The sequence below is a fragment of the Penicillium nucicola genome (assembly GCF_028828085.1).
Source record: "Penicillium nucicola strain IBT 29836 chromosome Unknown utg000008l, whole genome shotgun sequence".
Classification (NCBI taxonomy): Eukaryota; Fungi; Ascomycota; class Eurotiomycetes; order Eurotiales; family Aspergillaceae; genus Penicillium; species Penicillium nucicola.
The window spans coordinates 682160-705141 of record NW_026643132.1 but is presented as its reverse complement, the minus strand read 5'-3'; the positions used below and the strand labels follow the sequence as shown (position 1 = coordinate 705141).

Below are 22982 nucleotides of genomic sequence, written 5' to 3'. Positions count from 1 at the left end.
ATGACAAATTCCACAATTGTATCTTAAATATATTATCTTCTTGAAGATGCGGTAGATTCATAATTGTGCCAAATTCAGCTTGAATATTCAATTTTACTTGGTGCTTCGATGATCTGCTTGACTCAGATGCTCGACACCATTGTGAGATCCATTGGCCGAACGAAACAATCTTTTTGTCCACTTCTTATATCAAAAGACTCTAAAAGAAGCAAAATGGGTTCTGCTGATTCTCCAATGCGTAAAGCTGAAAAAGAAATATACTGTGTGCTGGTAAAGAATGACTCACGTAGTTCAAAGATAAATATATTTCAAGTTTTAAAACATCCGAGTACGAAAACACTCAAAAAACCTGCTTCAAAGGGGATTAAAAGGATGGGCTTAGGTGGAAGTATTGGTATGATGTACCACAGACTAAAGAGGCCTCTTATTGATGAAAGCGTAGAAACATTACAAAATGACTTTCAATTAAGAAACTAAACTTCGATCCGACCATTATGCAGGCCACCAGTAACCGCAATGTCTGTTCCTGTTGTGTAGGAAGCCCCTTCTCCCAAGAGATATCCGACTGCTAGAGCCAGATCCTCAGGTTGTCCAATACGCTTCATTGGTGGTGTTGTTCTGAAAACTTCCTGAATATCCGCAAATTGAGCTGACATCTTTGTTTCGATAAACCCCGGAGAAATGGTATTAACACGAATGTTGAAAGGGGCCAGTTCAACTGCAAGTGTTTTACCAAGTAGCTTGATGGCCCCCTTTGAGGCACCATAAATAGACACTCGCTGGGCGGGTATGGCACAATGCGCAGCGATGGAGGCAATCATAACGACCGATCCGCCATTGCCCTGCTTGACCATTTGCTTTGCGGCTAATTGAGCGGAAAAGAATGACCCAAGGACCTAAGAGTCTGTAAATAAAATATACACATCGATCAGGGTATACCCTCGGGCAATCATACATTGATATCCAGAATACGACGAGACTCTTGCCAAGTGTGTTCAAGAAAAGGCTTGTCGAGAGCAACGCCGGCGCAAGTGATACTATGTCCCAGTAAGTATGAGATAATGGTGGAAATTCAGTAACTGAACCGGATATTACCCAACTCACCAATTGTCCAAGTTGCCCAACTCGTCAACCACGTTGCTAAAAGCAAGCTCCATGCCTTGCTCTGAGGTCACGTCCATTCTAACGATTTCATGTCAGATAAATCAGATTTTAGGAAAATGATGCTGCTTCATGAATTACCTTTGAAAGATAAATCGAGAACCATAATCCTTCTCAAGCTGGGCGAGACTGGTATCGGGCTCTTGCAAATCTAGAATAGCCACGTCGCTTCCAAGTGCCGCTGCCGTCTTTGCTAAAGTCAACCCGATGCCTCTAGATCCCCCTAAATCCCAGCGATCAGTATTTTCTTCATGAAGAATGAGCCCCCATTCATACCGGTGATGACTGTGACTTTGCCATCAAGTGATAATTTGGATTGTATCAGTTCTCTTGCACGATTTGACGTCTTTTCGGAACGCACAGAGCTCACGGAGAGCCATCTTCTTGCAGGAATAATATGTTTTATTGATAGGCCACCAAGATAAGTAACTGCCCCGACTGACTTGGGTAATCCCAGAACAGACAGATTCCGGAGCACAGCTTGCTTATTGAGCATCCTGTGAATCATTTTCGATTTAATTAATCTTGCAAGAAAGTCGATCAGGTATTGAAAAGCAGTAAGCAGTACATGGATTGTGCCTAAATAATCATTACAAGCGTTTACTTATAAAAGATCAAGCATATGAGTAGTGCTTTCGGTTGATCATGGAAGCTCCCCACAAAATCTAGCCCATGCTCTATTGAATCCATGTTCCTGATGTCTGGTTCTCCCCCGCATAGTTGGCGGACGGGTTTGCAATTCCACGGGTTTCCGGCTATTACCCCACGTCTTCTCAAAGCATCAACTGTCGGCCAATTGAATATTGGACAATTTTGCTGAAAGCTTGCTACATCGAAAACTCCTTTTTGTCGAACTAAACAGTAAGAACCCATTTCGCTGGGATACGACAGGCCAAACAACCAAGTAGCTGAGACCACCAGAGTTGGGCAAAGCATCGCAGACATGGGTGATTCTGCATTCTCAATAATATTAGAATCAACAATAGAAATAATTGAAGTGAGCGTTACAGAAACATTCAAATATGTCAGCTCATGAATTGGGCGAAGACGAAGAGATAACTTAATCAATTGATTTTTTAAACTATGTGGCTGTGTTCTTCTTTTTCATCCCGTCGCATATATTGTCATTATCGCACACTAGACAATCATTGCATGAACTTGTACTGATTTTTTGTTGAAACATGTGAAGAAAGTCTAAAACAATCAAAATTTTCTACATCTGAAGGTTGTACAGACAGGGCGAAGAGATACCACAGATAAAAACGACCAGAAGCACAACGCAATCTAAAAACCGCGGTTCATCAAGCTGAAGATACAAGCTTGTGATATAGCTGCGGTAGCTCATAGGCTGGCGATCCTTTCTGATGCCACAGCAGGCCCGTAAGAGCAAGGAAAAGTATACCGTAGGTTTCCTTCTTTGTGCTCCTAATCCAACGCCACATTGTGTTGAAGAACCATAGCTTTGAGTCGCGCACTTCTCTAAACACACCAATCTGGGGCTTTAGAGATTCCTTCCAGTATGTTGACGCGTATCCTGGCCAAGACGCAGAGTTTCGCCCATGTGGATTGATGTACCAATTCGAACACCCTGCCTCGAAAACGCTTCCTTTCAGCTCGGTTTGCAGAGAATTAACCCACTGGTACTCAGCAGTCGGCTTAACCTCAAGCGATGAAATTCGACGATCGATAATTGGTGCTAGTAAAGTTCGAGCAAGATACTCTACCTGAACCTCTGAAGCGAAGAGAACCGAGTTGTGTGCTGGGAATGTATTGGGACCGAAGCTTTAGAGTTCAGATTTAGCCATCGAATGGACTCAATAGAAGGGTTGCTCGACTGAATACTTACAGCAAACCGAAATTTGGGAAGTTGTGCACATAAATTCCCATATACGCCTGTGCACCACGAGACTCCGCCCATTGCTGCGACAGGCTTTTCCCGTCCTTACCATACACCTCCATAGGGACAACAAACTGCTGCACATCGAATCCTGTAGCTAGCACAATAGCATCAAACTCGGTCCTGACGCCATCTGTGCCAGTGATACCCTTCTCGTCAATATTCTCGATTCCCACAGGAGCCAACTCTACATTCTTGCGATGAAGGCTCTGCAAGTAATTTGGGTCAAAGATGCGACGCTTGCAACCTGAAATTGAAATTGATAAGCATGAGTCTTCAATTTGGAAGGAAGTATTATGCAAAGACATACCAAGAGGGAAATCAGGTACAAGAACTTTGTGGTACTTCTTGGGCGCAGTCTCGTAAATGTACTTGCGTGCGCCGCTTTCAGCTTTTGCGCGAGCCTTCTCAGCTGCAATACCCGGGAGATAGGTAGCCACAAGGCTATCACTAGTAATAAACAGGCGCAAGCGCAAGTAACGTTCCCAGAGTGGAATGTTCCGCAGGCACCACTTCTCGAAAGCCGTAAAGTTGCGGTTAGGCCTTTCGTGGTACCACTGAGCACTTCGAGCATATTGCTTCAGATGCACAGTCTTCTCAGCAAGTTTTGGCACCACTTGAGCTGCACTACAACCATTTCCAATAACAGCGACTCGCTTTCCACGATAATCAAAGCTATGATTCCATCTTGCTGTATGGAAGACTTCACCATCGAACTGTTCCAATCCAGGAAACTTGATATCCCGTGGCTTTGAGATTCCACCGACGGCAGAGATGAAGATAGTAGCAGTCCTGGTGTAGGTGATCTGCGTTTTCACGTCAAGAAGCTTAACCTCCCAGAAGCCTTGAGCGTTCCAAGATGCGGAAATACATTCAACACCAAACTGCATGTGCTTTCGTAATTCAAATTTGTCCACGGTTGCCTCCATGTCTGTTTCGCGCCAATATTGTCAGTGATACCTCCTCGCGAACAGTGCCGGACAATCTTCCAACATACATTCAAGGATCTCCGGCCCTTCGCAAAGCTCTTTCGACCAATTTGGGTTTTGATTGAACGAAAAAGAATAAAGAAGGGTTGGTACATCGCAACCTCTAATAGAAACGAACAAAGTTTAGTAAGTGACCGCAATGGAGCCCAGAAGAATTTCACTTACACTCCTGGGTAAGTATTTTGTCGCCATGTCCCGCCAGGACCATCAAGCTTGTCATAGAACTTAAGTGCTGTTAGAGACTAGCTTTCTCTTTGGTTCTGGCGTCTCCTGCTGAAGACTTACCGTGAAATCCTCAAATCCCAGCTTGTGTTTCAGAGTATGTGCGAGGGCAATCCCCGATGGCCCGGCACCGATAATTATTACTTCTGGGTTAGCCATAATGACGGAGAAGATAACCAGAGTAACAAATGAAATTTAATATTGCAGCCTTGGGTAACAAGTAAATGTGAGAACGCAGGCCCTTGGATACTAGGATTTATACCATTCGCTATACACCGACACATTTGACTTGCGCCCATGACTAATTCCCTGATCGTAAGGGGTAACTGGAATTACCCCCTATCGGAGTTCCAGTTCTGTCCATGGGAATCAATTTCCAGGTTGTTTAGCCGAGGATCAAAGCCAGGATCTGCTGGTTGTGCACTGGAATGCCGCGGAATTGCAAACCCGCACTTCAAAATCGTATACCATAGAAAGATATGACGTTTAGATCCCGATAACGATATTGGAATAGAATCCAACAAGCTTTTCTAATGGATCTACCCCAGTACCCCGGATTATGAAAGGTCGGCTCCAGGGCTGGGTCCCGAATACCTAAGTACTACATGAGATGCTAATATAGAAGAGTTATCGTACGTAGTAATTTTCAGATTTTGTTCGCATTATCCTTTCAATATTACATTTTTCATGTTCGAAACATTTCAGTCAGGCATTTTCACTATGAACCTCAGAGGGAAGTCGCTATACCGTGTTATGCGTCTCTGCTCTTGTTTGGTATGCTAGTACACTTCCTCAGCTTGCGTTATGAACATCATAATAACATTTTCAAGGCTTTTGGACTATACGGGTTCGTAGACAAAGCTGTCTCCACGTTGGTCATGGTTTCAAATAAGGTATACTGAACTTCCTAGTTACGATGCTGGTGTTCTTGGCGGAGTTCAAGAGACCCGCCCTTTTCGTGAGGCGCTTGGGGTACGTGGCTAGAAATCTTTCTCTTCGGTTACAAGCTCACCGCTTCAGAATCCGACCGGGCCTTATATAATTCCAATGGTAGCTTCAAGCTATACACTCGCTGCGACAGTCTGCGCACTGGCAGTCTCGTGGCTCGGCATGCCTTTGGGTCGAAGGGGCTGTATCGTCATGGGCAATGCTCTCGTGGTTGTTGGTGGAAGTATTCAAGCATCTTCTTGGTCTGTGGCTCAAATAATCGTTGGAAGAGTGCTATGCGTGAGTTGTGCTTTTACCTTTGTCAAAAATCGCTAACAACAATGCAACAGGGATTCGGAATTGGGGTTTGTATTTCGCTGTCTCGGCAATGCGACAAGCTAATGATATCGGTCGATAGTTCATTTCCTGTGCCGTGCCAACTTATATGGTGAGTAAATATCGCTTGGAATATCCATAAATTACGACTAACTTCAAATAATGATAGGCCGAGATGAGCATTACCGAGAAGGAGCGTGGCCCGGAGGTGGCATTCCAATGCGTATTCCTTGTCAGCGGTTGTGCATTTGCCTATTGGGTTGACTTTGGCTTAACTCGACTTGACAATCAGTTTTCGTGGGTAAGACATTAAATTTAATCATGGACGTCTTATTCTGCTGACGTTAACAAACGATAGAGATTCGCCCTGGCTCTACAAGCCGGCTTTGCAGCATTATCAGGAGTCGGTATGTTCATACTCCCAGACACGCCACGATGGTATTATGTTCGCGGTCGGCTCGAGGAAGGAGACGAAGTCCTATCGCGCCTCTATGACCGACCTGTGTTGGATTCTGATGTCCAAGCAATGCGACAGTCAATTCTGCAGTCTTTGGAACTTGAGTCTGAGGAGACCAAATCCTTGAATGTGCTTGATTTGTTCTGGGATCGTACTGACCTGCGTGTGGGCCGACGATTACGCATTGCGTTTTTGATCTTGTCGGTGCAACAAATGATGGGTAGGATAATTCATTTTCTTTCTGTCATTTGAGATATCTTGCTTACTTTATTGGAGGAATCAATGTGGCTGTTTATTACAGTGTCAAAATCTTTTCCCAGATTGGCCTCTCCTCCACTATGTCTCAACTTCTCGCCGCGGTGATGAATACTGTCTTTGCAATCGGCTCCCTCTTTTTACCCGGCACTATCGAGAAGTTTGGCCGAAAAAACATAATGATGTACTCTGCTGTGTGTCTAACAATCTGCTTGACTATATTTGTCGCGATGATTGGATCTCCACACCCCACACTCACAAAGCAATGGGTCGCAGTGGCTTCCATCATAGCCTACAACCTCATTTTCGGATATGGCTGGATTGGCGTTTGTTGGCTGTATGGCCCCGAGGTGAGTAGTCCCAAGGCCCATATCAGGACGCATTTTCAGGAAGCTCATGTCCCAATAGATTGCACCGCTGCAGTTTCGCCACATTGGAGGTGCTGCTAGTGCCTTTGGGGAATGGCTTTTCTGCTTTATCACCGTTTTTGCTGGGGGAATTGGACTTGAGAATGTGGGTTGGAAGCTCTGGCTATGGTGCCTGTTAGCGTGCGCGGTGGCGGTGCCATTTGTTTACTTCGTGTGCCCGGAGACAACTGGTAAGACTTTGGAAGAGATAGATTTGCTGTTCAAAAAGGATGGTACCGGTCATCCACAACATGAATCTTCTATGAGCCAGTCGGAGGAAAAGGGTGACATCGAGTGCGTTTACGAAGAAAACGTTCATGTGTGAGATCGGCCGAAGCTGAACATTTGCGTGATGGGAGGAGGATGGTAAACTTGAATATCACCAAATTGATACGAAAATCGGTCGTTCTCATTCTGCTTCTAGTCAGTACTCCAGGAATGAGCTGTCTCTGCCCCATACAAGTCTTGCAGTCAATGATAATTCGTGTAGAATTCCATTCACCTCTGTAGCCTAAAAGCCCGTAGGGAAAGAGAAGGAAGGAAACTTGTTTCATTGGTTCGAGGGCGGCGGGGCCTCTGACGGGTCCCGCCAGCTCGGACTATCTAACTAAGCCCCGGTCCGGGGTCATAGTCGCCGGTCCCGAAGAAACCAGCGTCCACGCTGGGGTAAAGTACATACAATCATGAGAGTAAAGATAGCAAGTGCTCCACTTAAGGCAAATAAAGAGTATATCGCTAGCAAGATAATGATAATAGGCAACTTAGGGTAATAATGTGTAGGGATATGACTTATAGGGTTGTATGGAAAAGTTACCCTAACGCCTTAAGGCGATTAAGATACTATAGATCACCAATGATTAACTCAGTCTAGCAGTATTGTCGTATTTGGCGTACTGGGCTGTAGTGCCCCCAGGATCATTGTAAATTAGCGTATTTTCTCATGGAAAGTTCTAGGGAGGGTATCTGCCCCACTACTTATATAGACGCCGACCTTCCTCCTTTAGCAGCATAAATTTTTCGATTTTATCGCTTGCAAGGGCCCATCAAAATGGACGACGAGGTGTTATACCCGCTTGTCTGCATACAATTTATTCCACATTATGTAACCGAGACCTTTCGCTAAATACGCATCCCATATTTTTATCTGACTCAAATCCACAGATCCTTACTCATATTATCGTCACCGCCTACCGAAGAAGCTTCATCTCACCGCACCGCCTCTACGTCCTTGAAGATGACGAAAACATTGAAGACAACGCAACAAGCGCCTCGGACGCGCACTATGAATACGACACATCTGCGTTCCACGGGAAAACCATCGATAATGTTGTTTGTATTCTTCAAAAAAGGGTTACTGGAAACACGGTAGCCAAAAATGTGTTCTACATTGCGGACGACCGGACGATCAGGGATCATAGCTTGCTCCTGGTTCATGTTCAACCCCAAGAGAAGGATAAATCCTTCCTTAGCGTCCGATTCGCATGTGAGTTTGTAAACCTGATGGCGAGATCTATTTCGTATCCCGAATCCCAAAAATTCATCCAGGATTTTCAGAACGATGTTGATGACGATGGCGTGTATCGTGGTGGGAGAGAAGACCCTTACATTTATTGTGGCACACGGACTTCCTATCTAGATGAACAAGAAGCGTTAGAATAGGGAATCCAACTAAAATCCCTATTTAATTTGCTTCCCTCGCGCCGGAATCATTTGAACTTGATAGCCTTCTTTGGAACGTGGCACAAACCGGTCTTCCAGACGTGTAAAAGTCTTGGTGCTAGCCAGTTCCATGTTCAACCGTATATTCATCGGACTACGAGACGTGGGCCTAGGCCTAGAGTTACAATAGAAATTATGTGTGAGACTACGCTAGTCTCGGGGTTTGAATGGGTAAGCGAGATATGTTAAAAGTTACGATGTAACTAGGGGAATGTTGACGGCAAAGAATGTACAATTTAGATAAATTGAATGAATTATCGAGCTGTTTAAGTCAAATTATTCTTATTTGTGCGAGAATTCCCTTTTGTCAATAAGTCATATTTGGCCCAGTGGGTTGAGTGATGATTGAAGAAGCAGGCACTGTAAGCCAATGCTGGGCTTCTCGCACATTCCGATAAGCGTTAGTAGTTGATCAATTCCAGAAATGAATCCCATCTTTGAAGCCTACACTGGGCTGTAAATATAATGTCCTGCGACCAGCATGGGTTGTAAGTCGGTGTAAAATGTTCCCTTGCAGTTTGTGTGCAAGCAAAATACCGAGTGCCAGAGAGCTCGCCATTGGAAGATCAGCCACCACCGCTCCTTCCAACCAATCATTCTCATACTTTTTCCTTTTCATTCCACATACGGCTACAGGCCAAACTCTAAGTACATGACTCAGGTCCCGCATGTCATGTTCAGGGGGCTTCGCAGTTGTCCATAATAAGTTTGGACAGCCTCGGTGTGAAAAGCCCCGGATCATTGAGTCTGGGGCCCCATGGGGATGACACTTTTTCTCATCTCCACTCATCACCGAATGTGGCATTAGGTTTTTTTTCCGGGACTACTATTCCGACCGAGAAACTTAACTGAAAGACGATATAAGATTCGAAGCCAATACAACCCATAGATGATCGTGATGTCTGGGACTTTTACAAAATGCTGAAACTGGAAGGTAGGTCTCTACAAATTGCCATTGCGGTAAGTGCTGGCAGCGCATACCTGTTATTCGGCTACGATCAAGGTGTCCTAGGTGGACTTGTGTCATATCCTGGCTTCTTGTCAGCCATCGGGAATCCGAGCTCCGGGTATCTGGGCACCATAGTGGCCTTGTTCAACATCGGTTGTCTCGGCGGATGTGTGATCTCGGGCTTTTTTGGAAACAAATTAGGTCGAAAGAATGCAATTACCCTGGGATGTGTCATTATGGTTGTTGGTGGTGCTGTTCAGGCGAGCACATTTAGTGCTGGACAACTCATCGCCGGTCGGATAATTTCTGGAATTGGGAATGGTACGATAGAGATTGGCTTTAATTACTCCTCATTGAATCATTAACTCATCGTTTCGGAAAGGCATCAATACTTCTACAGTGCCCGTATACGTGTCCGAAACCTCGCGAATGGCCGTGCGTGGGAGGTCGCTCGCCATTCAGATGTCGATCGTTATTGTACGAAGTCCAAAACAACTCTTTCGCGCTCTTGTTAATGAATTGATTAGTTTGGTACAGTGGTTGCATACTGGCTAGACTATGGCATGATTCGCACTCAAACCGGTGATGTATGAACCTTCCTGTTTATGTTTCGTTTCCAGTCCTAATGATATCTCCCAGGTCGTTTGGCGGTTCCCCCTGGCTTTCCAAGATTTCTTTGCTTTGATTACCATTTTTACCATGCCACTTCTACCGGAATCACCGAGGTAATCGAATCTGGGCGAATCCTACTTTACCCAATTACAGCCACTGATTGTCTTAGGTGGTTATATTCTCATGGCCGTCAGGAAGAAGCTATAAGCGTACTATCCCAGCTTCTTTCCTTGCCGGAAGATCATGCCAACCTCCGCACTGTGGTGGCGGAAATGGAGCAGGCTCTTTCGTTGGAGCAAAGCCATAAATCAAATTTCTCAATTTCCACTCTGTTGTTCGAGAAAACAGACATCAAAAATACGAGGCGCTTGATTCTGTGCTTCATGGTACAGTTCTTTCAGCAATTTACCGGCATCAATGTGATCGCATTCTATGGTGAGTATGAAGGTCCTGTTTTTTGTGTGCACGCAGCGTGTTGAACTAACGTTTTTAGTGACAATTGTACTTGAAACAAACGTCGGGCTATCGCGTGAGCTAAGTAGCCTTGTAGCAGGCTTTATCCAAATCGCATTCTGGGTCGGCACATTTCCACCCATATTCCTCATTGATCGGCTAGGTCGACGAAAGGTTCTTATGCTAGGATCAACAATGCTTTTTCTGGCCATGACATTGTTCACGGTTGGCATTGCATTGCAAACTCCCGCTTCATCTCGTCTAGCTCTTGGAATGCTTATCATTTACGAAATCTCTTTTGGCATGAGCTGGAACAGCGTACCGTGGCTATATGCACCGGAAATCACGCCCCTTAATATTCGACATATCGGTGCAGCGACTGGGTGTTTTTCGGAGTGGTTATGGACATTCGTGAGTATTCTCCTTGTCAAGACGACTGAACACTGCTAAGCTAAGCTCATCTCCAGGTGATTGCGCAGATGACACCACCGGCTATTGCCAACACTGGCTGGAAAATTTATATCTTGTTTTGTGTAATGATCGCACTAAGTATTCCGTTTGTTTACTTCTTTATGCCAGAGGTTGGTCTCCCCTTATCTTGATAAATTCGATTCTTACTACATTTACTAATCTTTGTTTCCGAGAAGACGGGTGGAAAAACATTGGAAGAGATTGATTATATATTCGTGAAACATAGAGGTGATGTTAGTGAGCTGGTGGACGCGACCGGATCCTCTACAGATGACTCTCGACAAAAGCCGGAAGCTCAATCTGCACAGATTGAAACAGTTTGAACAATTTATGTGTGCCTTGGATTTGTAAGCAAAGCAAAAAAAGATCTACTTTGATATATTTTCAGAGCTCCACACACGGTACTTAGATAGATAAATGCATTCAAAGCGCTAGAAATATTTTAATTTCCATCCTATTTTAGACAACCGACAAATTATAAAACGGTAAATTGACTCAAGGTGGGAAAAATGAAAGTCAACGTTTGAAATGGGTAGGAAAAGAGCAAAAGCGTGACTCGATCAAATCAGGGAATGCTGGACATTCAAACAGATCTCTATTTTTGTATCACTTGCATCGCAATCGTTTTGAATTTCTAGCAATGACAAAAAGTAAAAAAGATCTTACTGGTGCATCTCTAGCCCTGGCTAACGGCCGCTCTCAAAGGAATCATCAGATAATATAAACTCATGTCATCCTCTGGCTGTATATATATTGAACAAAGAGGTGGTAATAACTTCAAATTCTCCCCCTGGCCAAAAATTTGTTCGGAATGTCCACATACTTGCAACGGAGATACTCTGCTACGTTTTTTCCTAGGACATCATAAGTGGAGCTTGAAGCCACCCCACGATCCAAGTGATCCTTCAAAAGGAAATGCACAGCTATATAATAAGTCAGTGGCTAGTTCTATGAAATTTGGATATGTTGAAAGTATAGTGCTTCGTGTTTTTGACTTACCCCAGATATTTGGGAGCTCGAAACGGAATATTTGGTTTCCAACATCATCCTTCCCGAGCAGTGCTCGAACCTTTTCGACAGTGAGAATACTCCGTAGCCAGTCCCATTCATCGGCATGACGGACAAAGAATCCCACGTTCGCATCGGAGCCTTTATCACCGGATCGAGCATGTACCACGTATCCCAAGGGTGCCCGAGTAGTGGGACCGAACACATCGAGATCAAATGGCGCTTTGGTCTCATAGGTTGGCTGCTCCAAAACGAAAGGAACGGTTTCGGTGGGCGGTTCAATGGAAATCTGGGTCTCTTTGAACGGAATGTGGCAGACGTGGCGCATGCGATCTTGTGGGAAGATAGAAACGAAGTATTCGTAATATGGCTTCGGAGCTCCCTGACGGGCGTCCACGGCGAATGTAGCACCCGGATAACTTTGCATAATTGTATCTGTACAAGGCCTGAAGAAGTTGGCAAGTGCAAGTGCGTCTTCAGATCGCGATTGGGCGAAGATGCGCACATCAACCGTGGCTGCGTCTTGACTAGACGGATCGGAAGCGCTTGAACCGGTTGTTCGGAAGACAAGAGTATGGTACTGGGACTCGTCGAGTAGGTGGCGGATTTGTCTTTCAAGTAGAGCAGCTTTTTCTTCGATGTCTAGTCCGCATAGAAAGTAGTGGACCTCCGCTTGGAAACCACCCAACGCAGTAATACCTATCTTTGTTGTAGGAGGGGGTGGGATGCTTTTAACATTGGAGACGTGACTGAGACTCGTTAGCTTCAACTCTTCATGATGGCGACTAGAACCATGGTGGCTTGTTATAGACATACACGCGATTTGGTCCTTCTTCCTTGATAATAATGTCGTCCAAGATAGCAACTACATCAGGGTTGTAGTAAAGTGGCCCTTGAATCTCGTAAAGCAATTGCGCTTTGCATGTATTCTCAGTCACCATGCCCTCTTTTCCGTCTTGAATGGTCACGACGAATTCACCAGTGGGGCTAATCTCAAGAACAGGGAAGCCGATATCAACCCCCAGCCCAGGCAATGATTTGAATCCCGAGAAGTTACCTCCTGTGACATATGTCGAGCATTCAAGGAAGTGACCTGCTACAAAGGCATGTGCAAGTTGATCGAAGTTTTGCCGATTCCATTTGTGAAAATAGGCAGCACAGGCAATTGTTGGGGAGGCATCCGTCACTCTGCCACATAGGACAATATCGGCACCCTGGTTCAATGCCTCAACGATGCCCCATGCACCAAGATAGCACTGTGCATAGATCGGATCAAATTGCCACTCAGAAAGCTTTTGGCCTGTATAATGATTAGATTCATGATATGCGCCTCGATGATGGCTATTTAGTGAAGTCTTACCGGTTGTCAAATTGGTAAATTCCTCCCCGACCTTAATGGCCTGTTGGAGTTGATCAGAAACCTCGTCGCCCTCAATCCAAGCCACCTTAAGATCAAGCCCTTTATTTTGAATAGCAGTAACCAAAACATCATGAAGTTTTCTGGTATCGCTAGCCCCGGCATTCACGGCAACCTTGATCTTTCTTGTTGCGAGGCTCTCTAGGGCGGGCTCAATAGATTCCAAGAATGACGTCTCAAATTCCGACGACTGTTGGTTTCCTTTCACTTTCGCTCCACCGCGAGTGGTCATGTTGTACTCAGACATCCAATCGCCAACGATAAATTGGACATTTTCTTTTTGGGCCAACTCTGCCAGCCCATGACGTCTGTCAGTAACAGACCCGGATGCAGAGGCGATGCGCAGAGTTTCGGACTTTGTGAATGTCATGGTTGGTTTTGTTTTGGCACAATAAACAAATTTGCATGATATGTCTCACGTATTTCAAAGTAACCATTTCTTTAAATACAGCGTCAGTGTTGTGTCCAGTAGCGGGGTTGGAGAATTGGCCAAATTGGACAGTCCCGAGGGACCGAGAAAAATGGACAATCATCCATGGATACAGTTTTTTGAACAATATATTCGGAAATTAACTTTCTGGAATTTTCCTTGTCCCAAAGATGTCTCTGGACGATATCTGTTCTACCTAGGCTACACTAATCTGTCCACTGTCTGTGATGCGAAATCCTGGAGCCATAAATTTTCAATGACAGGCTGGTGCTTTTCAAAGTCACATAGTGAACCCATGCAGCTGGACTCATCCAGTTCCTGCAAGATGAACTGATTGAACGCATCAATATTTATGTAGCTGGCCTTTTCGAAAAAGCCAAAGCCCTTGTAATATTAAGCGAGTTAATACGGTAGCATTGATGAAGATCTAAAATTGATTTGCGGAAGATAAGTTTATTCTATTTCTCTATCTCGCTCTCTATATATATGTATAAGTATGAAAATGGGTGTTTGTTTGCCTTCGCGATACGTTGCTTAAACAGCCATCACTATGTCTAGGCCTTGGCAACAAATTCCGAACTGAAAGGGTAATCCACATAGCCAACAGGGGACTTAGGAGTGTAGAAGGTGGCTCTTTCATACTTGTTGAACGGAATGTTGTTGGCAATGCGGAAGGGGAGGTCGGGGTTAGCCAGGAAATGGCGTCCAAATGCAATGGCAATGCGTCGGTTAGGGTGCTGCTGAAGTTTCTCAGACGCAGATTCCGACGTGAATCCACCTGCCAGGATGATAGCGCCAGAGGAGCCAAATGCATCAAATAAGAACTGGTCGTCTGACTCCACGTTGTCTTCGACGGTTTGCGAGCCGGAGATGCGTGGCTCGACGAAGTGTAGATAAGCCAAATTCAATTTTCCGAGCCCGGTGGCAAGGTGGGCAAACTGGTCGTGGAAGTCCTTCATGCGCATGCCCTGGAATGTACTCCAGGGGCTAATACGGTATCCAGTTCGTTCCGGGCCGACAGCCTCAGATACAGCTTTGGCGACCTCAAGGCCGAAGCGAGATCGATTTTCGATGCTGCCGCCCCATTTGTCTGTACGGTTGTTGGCAGTGTCCTGCAGGAACTGATCTGCGAGATATCCGTTTGCCCCGTGAATTTCCACGCCATCGAATCCGGCAGCGATGGCGTTCTTTGCAGCTGTGGCGTAATCGTTGATCCAAATTGGGATTTCTTCCTCGGTCAAAGCCTTCGGAACAGGAGCTGACTCTGACATAGGAATGTTACCACTGGAGATAACATGGTCACCGGTTTTGGCGAGGACCTCGGGGTTTGCGGCGCGACCAAGAGCCCACAATTGGCAGAAGATATAACTACCGCGCGCATGAACCGCGTCGGTAATAGTCTTCCATTGCTTAATTTGCGCATCGCTCCAGATCCCAGGAACATTGGCCGTTCCACCTGCGCGTGCGGAAATAAATGTTCCCTCGCTGATTAAAAGAGTACCGGGAACTGAGGCTCTCTGGGCGTAATATTCGCGAGCGAGATCAAGGGGAACATGTTCATCGTCGGCCCGGATTCGGGTCAGGGGTGCCAGCACGACCCGATGTTGGAGGTCGAGGTTACCGATGCGAACTGGGGATGTAATGCTAGTCATGATGTGGAATTCAAGCGGCGCTTTGTTGTACCTCACCGGCAATCAGCACGCGCGATAGACTTAAATACATTCCCACGGCAATTTCGAAAGAATTCCACCGTGTTGGATTAGAAATCAGATTCAAAAGTCTCCGCAGTTAAATTTTTGCGTACAACAGATCTAGTCAAAGAGCGTCATCATTTTAGTCGGGAACGAACTGGACAAGTTGGACAAGATCCACATCGGCCTCCATGGTTCATTTTTATTGGACAGTGGGAGATCGAGCACTGAGTCAGTAAGGCGGGTCGTTATAGTCCCACTTTTCCGTAGACTGTTGCAGCAATACCGGAAAAGTGAAGTGGCGTTAGGGGGGCCCTTCGTTAATTAAGTTACTTGATTCTGTCTTCTGAAGTGTCGGTCATACAATGTACCCAAGAGCCACTATTGTATGAAGATGAAATTTCCTTACTACATACAGCCAGGTGAAATCAAGCGGTATAATATGTAGAGGAAACTAGAGAAGCCAAACCTTGGAGATTCGAGTATTCTTCATTCATAGCTCTGAATGTTTCCTGTATCCGAGTAATCAGTACTTTTCCCCAATTCCTCCTGAGCTTGCAACTCGCTCAACATGTCCTGGCATTCACCGCGAACGATATCCACGGCATCAGATCCCAGAAAAATGCGGAATGGAATTTGTCGCTGAGCAGCAAAATGTCCTTCGCGCCGAACAAGATCTAATATTCGCTGTACTGCTTGGGCTGGATCGCCAGGCTGTTTTCCATTTGTTTGCGCCAATCTAGTTTGGAAGGCATCGACGGCATCATCATACCCCTGGATTGAGTTAATGCCACGCCCGGATTTTCTTCGGTCCGCGGCAAGTATGTCTGTTCGAAATTGACCCAAAACTGCCAGATGCACATCGATGCCGAATGGCACGATCTCTTTCTGGAGACTCTCAGCCGCTCCTACGCCGCAAGTCAGCCATGAAAACATTTCCAATCAAGTCGCAGAGGGTACAAGTGTGTCTTGAATCACTAACCTTCAAGAGCAAACTTAGATGCGCTATATGGCCCCCCAACAGCGACACCTCTCCATCCGGCTATGGAGCTCATGAAAATGACAGTCCCACTCTGACGGGCTCGCATGTGCGGCAATAGAGCGCGGGTGAGATTCAGAGGACCGAAGACATTTGTATTAAATTGATCGAGTATCTGTGGTTGGCTGGAAGGTAAAAAAAATTTGAATTAGAATTGGCATTCCTCGCGTAGATACTGAACCAAAGCTGAGGGAACGGGCGCACCTTAGCTCTTCCCATACACCAGAAAGCACGTATCCGGCATTATTGACAAGAACATCGATTTGGCCAAATATGGCCACAGCTTCAGATATCTTCCGATTCAATGCATCTTGAGAATCAGTGACATTTAGCTGCAGCAGTTTGACATCATCACGGTGAGCGAATTCCGACAAAGTACTGATGTCGCGGGCCGTGGCAATTACTCGGTCGCCCCGGGCTAGTAAGAGAGACACAAACAATTTTCCAAACCCTGAACTGCACCCAGTGATAAGCCAGACACGTGGGGAAGTGCACTGTTGGTGAAACGCCATTGTTGTAGGAGAAAGAAATATTGGCCGCTAGGAAAATGGGGACCGAGTGCGGTCAGTCATCCGGTCATATACTCCAGGGCTTTGGCCACTGCCGAGCACGTAGGCATTTTCATGTCCATTGATATCAGAATAAGGTTGGCCATGCTTGTATGGATTTCTGTAGCATAGAAATCTAGATTGATTGATTTTTGTACTTGTTTTTCTTTTTTGTCGGTATGAAATTCCAAAAGTGACTCATGTTTTCTGACAATAAATCTCCGTAGACTTCCCTGCCAGCCATTCTTTGACCTGATACCATCCTGATTATAACTCATCGCTGAATTCAAATGCCTAACGAAAACCAAGCTACCAATCTCCACTCTCAAAATGACGACCAGCCCGATTCCAACGCCGTTACACGGTTAGGTCATGATTTGTTCATCTATGCTCCGTCCATTTCGTTTCCCGAAACAAGATGTCAAGTAAGAATCAAGAATGAAGAGGATTAGGACTATACAGAGTGCACAGAGTTCGCAGAGCGACAGCCTATAACTTCCACGGAATTCACAATCCCACCATTCAATGCGGGTGGGTCCGCTTTGTCCACGATTTGTCCATATATAAAGCCGAGGGACTTTAATGGAATAGGCTTCTCAACCTCACCTATGCAAATGGCAATATCGCAACATTCAATCGTATTCTAATCAATTTCACCATGGCTTCTCCAATGCAACAGCTCATTCCCGTGGCTCTCCCTGCATACGCATGTCCAGCGGGCACTAGAATGCACATTCTCAACCTAGGCACTTTATCGGTCGACGAAGGCTGGTACGTTTGCTTCTTTAATCGCGATCCTGAAGTCAGTGCCTAAGATTGATCTTATTTATTTGCTTATATGTAGGCTCCTAATGGGTGCCAATGCGGGTTCAGCTAGCAACCCAAACCCCGTCCATAAGTGGAGAGATCTGATGATGATTGCTGGGCTGATAAATCATCCAGAGATGGGGCTGATCCTGTTTGAATGTGGAAGTGTAGAGGATATCGACGCGGTACATTTTTCGTGGTTCCTTGAGTCTTATATGCATGTTCGCTAATTAACCTTACAGCAATGGAGTAGCGAGGCGACAGATCTATTCCCTCGCACAAGTTATACGGACAAAAATCATTTACCAGAGGCCATAAAGTCCGCAGGGTATGATATTAAGGATGTAAAGGCGGTGATCATGGGTCACTTGCATTTGGATCACGCCGGGGGATTGGAGCATTTCCGGAATACAGGTGTCCCAATCTATGTCCACGAGGAAGAGTTCAAACATGCTTGCTGGGCGGCAGGAACGAATTCAGACGGTGGTTTGTATATGTAGGGTTTTATTTGTGGCAATTTATCATCACTCTGTCTGACATACCCATAGGGCGGATTATCTGAAGCTTGACGGTACCATAAGCTGGCAGACATTCAACGACTCTCAATTGGACCTTTGTACAGGCTTGACACTGCACCACTGCCCTGGTCATACCCCAGGGTTATGCATTTTGCAAGTCAATCTGGCAAAAGACGGGACCTTCATTTGGACAACAGATCAGTATCATATCAAAGAGAATTTCGAGATGAATTACGCACATGGCTGGCTTTTGCGCGACTATCGCAGCTGGCTGGATAGTGGGAAATTGATCAGACGCTTGCAAAAGTTATTCTCTGCTACGTTGATCTTTGGTCATGACTTGGAGACTGCGGAAGAGCTTATAAAAAGAAAGGCTTACTATGAATAGCGCATAACTACCCAAGGTTTCAATCAATCACATCAATCAAGTTTCAATGAGCTTGTTGCATAACTAATGTTGTAATGGTCATGCAGGCGCTTCATCGAGTTGAAACAACGCAAGATTTTCTTGATCTTTCCAAAGTTTGATGCACCCAATTTTATGTACATCTTCGTGAGTCCTCATTTACTTACTGAGCGCCAAGTCAAACGTTTTATATCATGTTGGTTTCCTTATTTCTGCTTCTGTCACCATCATGTAGATGAAAATAAAGATTTGCACGCAATACACCTCCCATACCTTCCGTGGGCAACTATCGAAAGCTATGTACATAAACAGAGACATTTCACGTCAACTTTGCCTATCAAAAACTTGGATAATTCACTTCTGCTTCTCCAAGATTCGAGATAGTGCCAAAGATGTTGACAAAGTCCTCTGTATCAGTAACCGAGATTGATCAGAACTGTCTTCGGCTCAGTGTAAGCATGTAGAGCATAAACACCAAGTTCGCGCCCAACGCCACTTTCCTTCGTCCCACCAAACGGACATGAAAAATGAATGGTGCTGATGCAATTGACACCGACAACCCCTGAATCAAAGGCTTCACTCAATCGGAGAGCCCGGTTAATATCCTGCGTAAAGACACCAGCCATTAGGCCATATTTGGATGAGTTCGAAAGTTCGATAACCTCTTCCTCCGATTTGAAGCGATTAATAACCACAACCGGTCCAAAAATCTCATCCCGAGCAATGACGGAATCAGCCCCTGTGTCCAAGAAAATGGCAGGTTCAATGTAATATCCCTTCAGATAGTCAGTAAAAACCGTGAATGTATATCTTAGACCTGTAATCACAAACTTTGGAAGGTGTTGGCTCTCCTCCTTGTAATAGTCTGCCATCATTGGTCTTCCTGGCAGTCGCTATGACGTCCAAAATCCTTTCATACTGAGCTTGATCTACAACAGGGCCTATCTCTGAATTAGAGCTGCCTGGGTCCCCCATCTTCTCTTGCTTGGCTTCGAATGCCTTGCGGTAGGCTGACAAGAATTTGTCATAAATGCCGTCTTGAACATATACCCGGGTCGCAGCGAAACAAATCTGACCCGAGTTGGTTGTCAATGCGTTCACACACCTACATCATCAGATTGCCTTGCATATATCAAAAGGGTAATAAGACTCACCACTTCACGGCATTTTCCAGATTCGCATCATCAAACACCACTGCTGGGCTTTTGCCTCCAAGTTCAAGTGTGACGCGTTTCAGGTTACTCTTTGCCGCAAGAACTTGAACATGTTTACCTGTTGGCACACTGCCAGTGAAGCTTACTTTGGCAATCTTCATATGACTCGCCAGAATCGCACCCGTGCTGCCATCTCCTGTCAAAACCTGGAAGACTCCTGGTGGAAATCCAGCCTTTACGGCAAGGTTTCCGAGGGCGGCAGCAGCGAGCGGAGTCTTCTCGCTTGGCTTTAATATGAACACATTTCCAGTCGCCAGTGCAGGCGCGGCTTTCAGGCCTATCGATGCTAGCGGGCCATTCCATGGAATGATGCTATGGAACAGTCAGATCATCATTTTGGTACGACCAATAGCGACACGAAAATAAAAAGTCATCACAAAACAAATAGGCGAGTCTCACCCTGCAACGATTCCCAAAGGCTCATTTCGGACGACCTTGTAAAAACCATCTGTAGCTGGAAAGCTTTGACCGGCAAACTTGCCAACCCATCCCGCATAATCTATATATCTGTCAGCCACAAATTCCGTAGATGACAAGCCTTTGAAGAGAAAAGAGGGGACAAACATCTAAAACAACCTATGGCGGTGTCGATCTCCGCTTTTCCAAATGGGTTGTAAGGTGCACCCAAAGTGACTCTCGTCAGGGACGCTAGATATTCTTGATTTTCCTCGATTAAATCCGCAAAGTTCAGGAGAACCTTCTGGCGGGCAAAGTCATCCATGCTACGCCATTCAGATTTTGGCGCAAATGCCCGCTGAGCTGCTTCAATGGCTTGGTCGACATCGGCCTCGCCAGCAATGGGAATTGAGTCGCTCACGAGGGTGCCATCTGCTGGGTTATAGACGGAGATTCTGGTGGGTGTAAGGAACTCGATTCAATCAGTATAGAGCAGAAATTAATACCTTTTCTCTTTATTTAAACAATCCACATACTTGATATAGTGGTCAATATTTGCACAGCATCATGGGGCTTTTTCTGAGTGCAGCTTACCTGGTTGTTGATGAACAATTGAGTAAGGTGCGAATCGAGTATCATGGTTGAACAAGTCGAAGAAATCTTTATAAATTCAAGAGGAGCTTGCATTGACTTTACCCTTCTTTGTAGAATTACCATCTTGATCTATATACCTCGTTGATATTCTTACTATCTCCGATGCTGATTGGTTGATGGGTGCGGGTCTCCATGATCGAGTGCTCATGACTCATCACGCGTAGACTCCCGAGATCAGTGACCATCAGTCCCACCTGACTCATGTAACCAGAGTCATGAATGTCATGCCTCACTAAATGGCGCAGTCCGAGCCAGACACCAATGGAAAATTCGCCAACCAACCAAGTGAATCCTGCATGACACACTGAGGTAAAACAAGCGCCCCGTTGCCACCTTGAGTATCTTTTCCCAGTCGGTATAGGTAAACCCGAATTTCACACGGGGGATCACAGAATGTCTGACTCTGAGGAGCGTGCGCCCTCGCGCACTAAGGGAAAAAGGACAATCTCAGGCCTCACTGCAGCCCAAATAACGCACAAACGGGAACTTGATCGGAAGGCCCAAAGGGCCATGCGACAACGTACCAAACACCGCATCGAAGAACTCGAAAATGACATCGCCGTTTTCAAGAATTCATTCTCGCAGCGGGAAAAGTCTATGATAGAAGAGATTCAGCTACTGCGTGATCAGAATCGTCAGCTCAAATCTTCCCTTGAGAGCATTGGACAATTTGCTATAGGTAATATTCCGGTACTTCCAGAAACAGACATACAACGCGCAACAAGTGGCGTTAGTGCCACTAAGCAAGTGATATCAACCCCAGAAGACGGTCGGCGAGGTATAGACATTGCACAACCCCAATCAGTCACGGCCGAGCCTCACCTTGTCGATCATGGCATGTATCTCGCGGGTAATGAACCAACTGCGGCGAATCAACCGAATATTACACACGAAGCTGGATCGAACCGGCCATTGCTACCCACTTCTGCAAGGGCCTTAGTGGGACCAAGTATATTGAATGGTAACCGCCCTCTCCCGCGCATTGAACATAGGCGACGAATGAGATACTTAGTTTCTAACAGCTCGGACAGATGCATACCCCCACAGTCTCCCAGATCCTCAATTCTACCCCACGTTCAGCGGTGTACACATGACTCATGGCTCAGTATCACCCTGTGCTAGCCCGAGGTCAGTGGCTTGTGTATTGCCGAAACACACGGGTGCGACATGTCCCTTAGATCAAATTTTGTTGGACTTCATCATCTCGCGACGATCTATGCTTGCTCGAGGTGTACCTCTAGCCGATGTCCTTGGCGCGGAACAAATATGCCCCAGTGATCTCCTGAATCCAACAGCAGCTCCGAGCTCACACGCCATAAGCCGTATAATGGCGGAAGTTCTTACAACGTTTCCACACGTGAACATGCCAGAAAAGCTGGCCTTTATGTATCTCATGCATCATACCACGCGTGTACGTAGCGACAAAACTCTGCCCATCTGGAACTCTCGCTAAGCCATCTTTTTAACATTAATTAGTGGCAAATATCGCCGAACAGCGAAAGCTATGCTCGCATGCCCGTGTGGCTTCGGCCGACTGTAATGCAGGTTACTATTCCGCATGCTGCTTGGATTGATAACATTCCTTGGTTAGTTTACATATCATTCTAACTTGTGGTAATATTACTGACACGTCTCAAGGCCCCGTGTGCGAGATATTCTCATTGGAGATCCCGATCGATACCCCTTCGCCGTCTTTTCTGAGCTATACTCTCAGCATGTTACGATTAGTTGGCCCTACGATTGTGAAGATATCGTCGTAAATTCAGAGGAAGGAAAGCCACTGAACACCATCTTCGAAAAACATATTCTGCGGCTAAGTAATTGGTTTGCTCCTCGTCAGTTTCGGGATTTCTTTTCCGAATGGACATCCGACGTGTATATTGATGAGTAGATCAAAACAACGACTATGTTTCATAATTAGCAAGCATTTGTTTTCTTGGCAGTTAATTCTCTACGCCTCATTGATGTCACTGAGTGTCCCACAACGGCGATCACTACT

General features: G+C 45.6%; 10 protein-coding genes across 10 annotated transcripts; 4 read left to right on the top strand and 6 right to left on the bottom strand.

Annotated features, from left to right (window-relative positions):
* Positions 1-473: 473 nt before the first annotated feature.
* Positions 474-1669, bottom strand: N7511_007746 (uncharacterized protein; the record flags this gene model as incomplete). The annotated part of the gene is made up of 5 exons (XM_057130123.1): positions 474-896; positions 956-1037; positions 1105-1182; positions 1243-1384; positions 1438-1669. The coding sequence occupies 5 exons, from the start codon at positions 1667-1669 to the stop codon at positions 474-476; spliced, it is 957 nt and encodes a 318-aa protein (XP_056981906.1).
* A 793-nt stretch (positions 1670-2462) lies between these two features.
* N7511_007745 (flavin-containing monooxygenase) lies at positions 2463-4428 on the bottom strand (the record flags this gene model as incomplete). The annotated part of the gene is made up of 6 exons (XM_057130122.1): positions 2463-2943; positions 3008-3305; positions 3369-3989; positions 4056-4150; positions 4213-4271; positions 4333-4428. The coding sequence occupies 6 exons, from the start codon at positions 4426-4428 to the stop codon at positions 2463-2465; spliced, it is 1650 nt and encodes a 549-aa protein (XP_056981905.1).
* A 561-nt stretch (positions 4429-4989) lies between these two features.
* N7511_007744 (uncharacterized protein) lies at positions 4990-6976 on the top strand (the record flags this gene model as incomplete). The annotated part of the gene is made up of 10 exons (XM_057130121.1): positions 4990-5043; positions 5100-5116; positions 5181-5241; positions 5290-5496; positions 5547-5561; positions 5615-5644; positions 5702-5833; positions 5891-6209; positions 6266-6594; positions 6653-6976. The coding sequence occupies 10 exons, from the start codon at positions 4990-4992 to the stop codon at positions 6974-6976; spliced, it is 1488 nt and encodes a 495-aa protein (XP_056981904.1).
* Positions 6977-9288: 2312 nt separating this feature from the next.
* On the top strand, positions 9289-10986 carry N7511_007743 (sugar porter family MFS transporter; the record flags this gene model as incomplete). The annotated part of the gene is made up of 7 exons (XM_057130120.1): positions 9289-9640; positions 9702-9796; positions 9847-9906; positions 9959-10044; positions 10101-10366; positions 10425-10795; positions 10852-10986. The coding sequence occupies 7 exons, from the start codon at positions 9289-9291 to the stop codon at positions 10984-10986; spliced, it is 1365 nt and encodes a 454-aa protein (XP_056981903.1).
* Positions 10987-11632: 646 nt separating this feature from the next.
* Positions 11633-13650, bottom strand: N7511_007742 (acyclic terpene utilization AtuA family protein; the record flags this gene model as incomplete). Its single annotated transcript, XM_057130119.1, has 4 exons — positions 11633-11778; positions 11855-12612; positions 12680-13163; positions 13224-13650. 4 exons carry the CDS (start codon positions 13648-13650, stop codon positions 11633-11635), a joined length of 1815 nt encoding a protein of 604 aa, XP_056981902.1.
* A 614-nt stretch (positions 13651-14264) lies between these two features.
* N7511_007741 (alkene reductase) lies at positions 14265-15362 on the bottom strand (the record flags this gene model as incomplete). The annotated part of the gene is made up of 1 exon (XM_057130118.1): positions 14265-15362. The coding sequence occupies one exon, from the start codon at positions 15360-15362 to the stop codon at positions 14265-14267; it is 1098 nt and encodes a 365-aa protein (XP_056981901.1).
* Positions 15363-15890: 528 nt separating this feature from the next.
* Positions 15891-16952, bottom strand: N7511_007740 (SDR family oxidoreductase; the record flags this gene model as incomplete). The annotated part of the gene is made up of 3 exons (XM_057130117.1): positions 15891-16309; positions 16384-16565; positions 16645-16952. The coding sequence occupies 3 exons, from the start codon at positions 16950-16952 to the stop codon at positions 15891-15893; spliced, it is 909 nt and encodes a 302-aa protein (XP_056981900.1).
* A 694-nt stretch (positions 16953-17646) lies between these two features.
* N7511_007739 (N-acyl homoserine lactonase family protein) lies at positions 17647-18701 on the top strand (the record flags this gene model as incomplete). Its single annotated transcript, XM_057130116.1, has 4 exons — positions 17647-17759; positions 17833-17980; positions 18038-18285; positions 18344-18701. The coding sequence occupies 4 exons, from the start codon at positions 17647-17649 to the stop codon at positions 18699-18701; spliced, it is 867 nt and encodes a 288-aa protein (XP_056981899.1).
* A 431-nt stretch (positions 18702-19132) lies between these two features.
* N7511_007738 (uncharacterized protein) lies at positions 19133-20968 on the bottom strand (the record flags this gene model as incomplete). Its single annotated transcript, XM_057130115.1, has 6 exons — positions 19133-19495; positions 19551-19824; positions 19874-20245; positions 20333-20432; positions 20498-20801; positions 20924-20968. 6 exons carry the CDS (start codon positions 20966-20968, stop codon positions 19133-19135), a joined length of 1458 nt encoding a protein of 485 aa, XP_056981898.1.
* A 408-nt stretch (positions 20969-21376) lies between these two features.
* N7511_007737 (bZIP transcription factor) lies at positions 21377-22874 on the top strand (the record flags this gene model as incomplete). The annotated part of the gene is made up of 4 exons (XM_057130114.1): positions 21377-21833; positions 22162-22394; positions 22460-22569; positions 22622-22874. 4 exons carry the CDS (start codon positions 21377-21379, stop codon positions 22872-22874), a joined length of 1053 nt encoding a protein of 350 aa, XP_056981897.1.
* Positions 22875-22982: the final 108 nt, after the last annotated feature.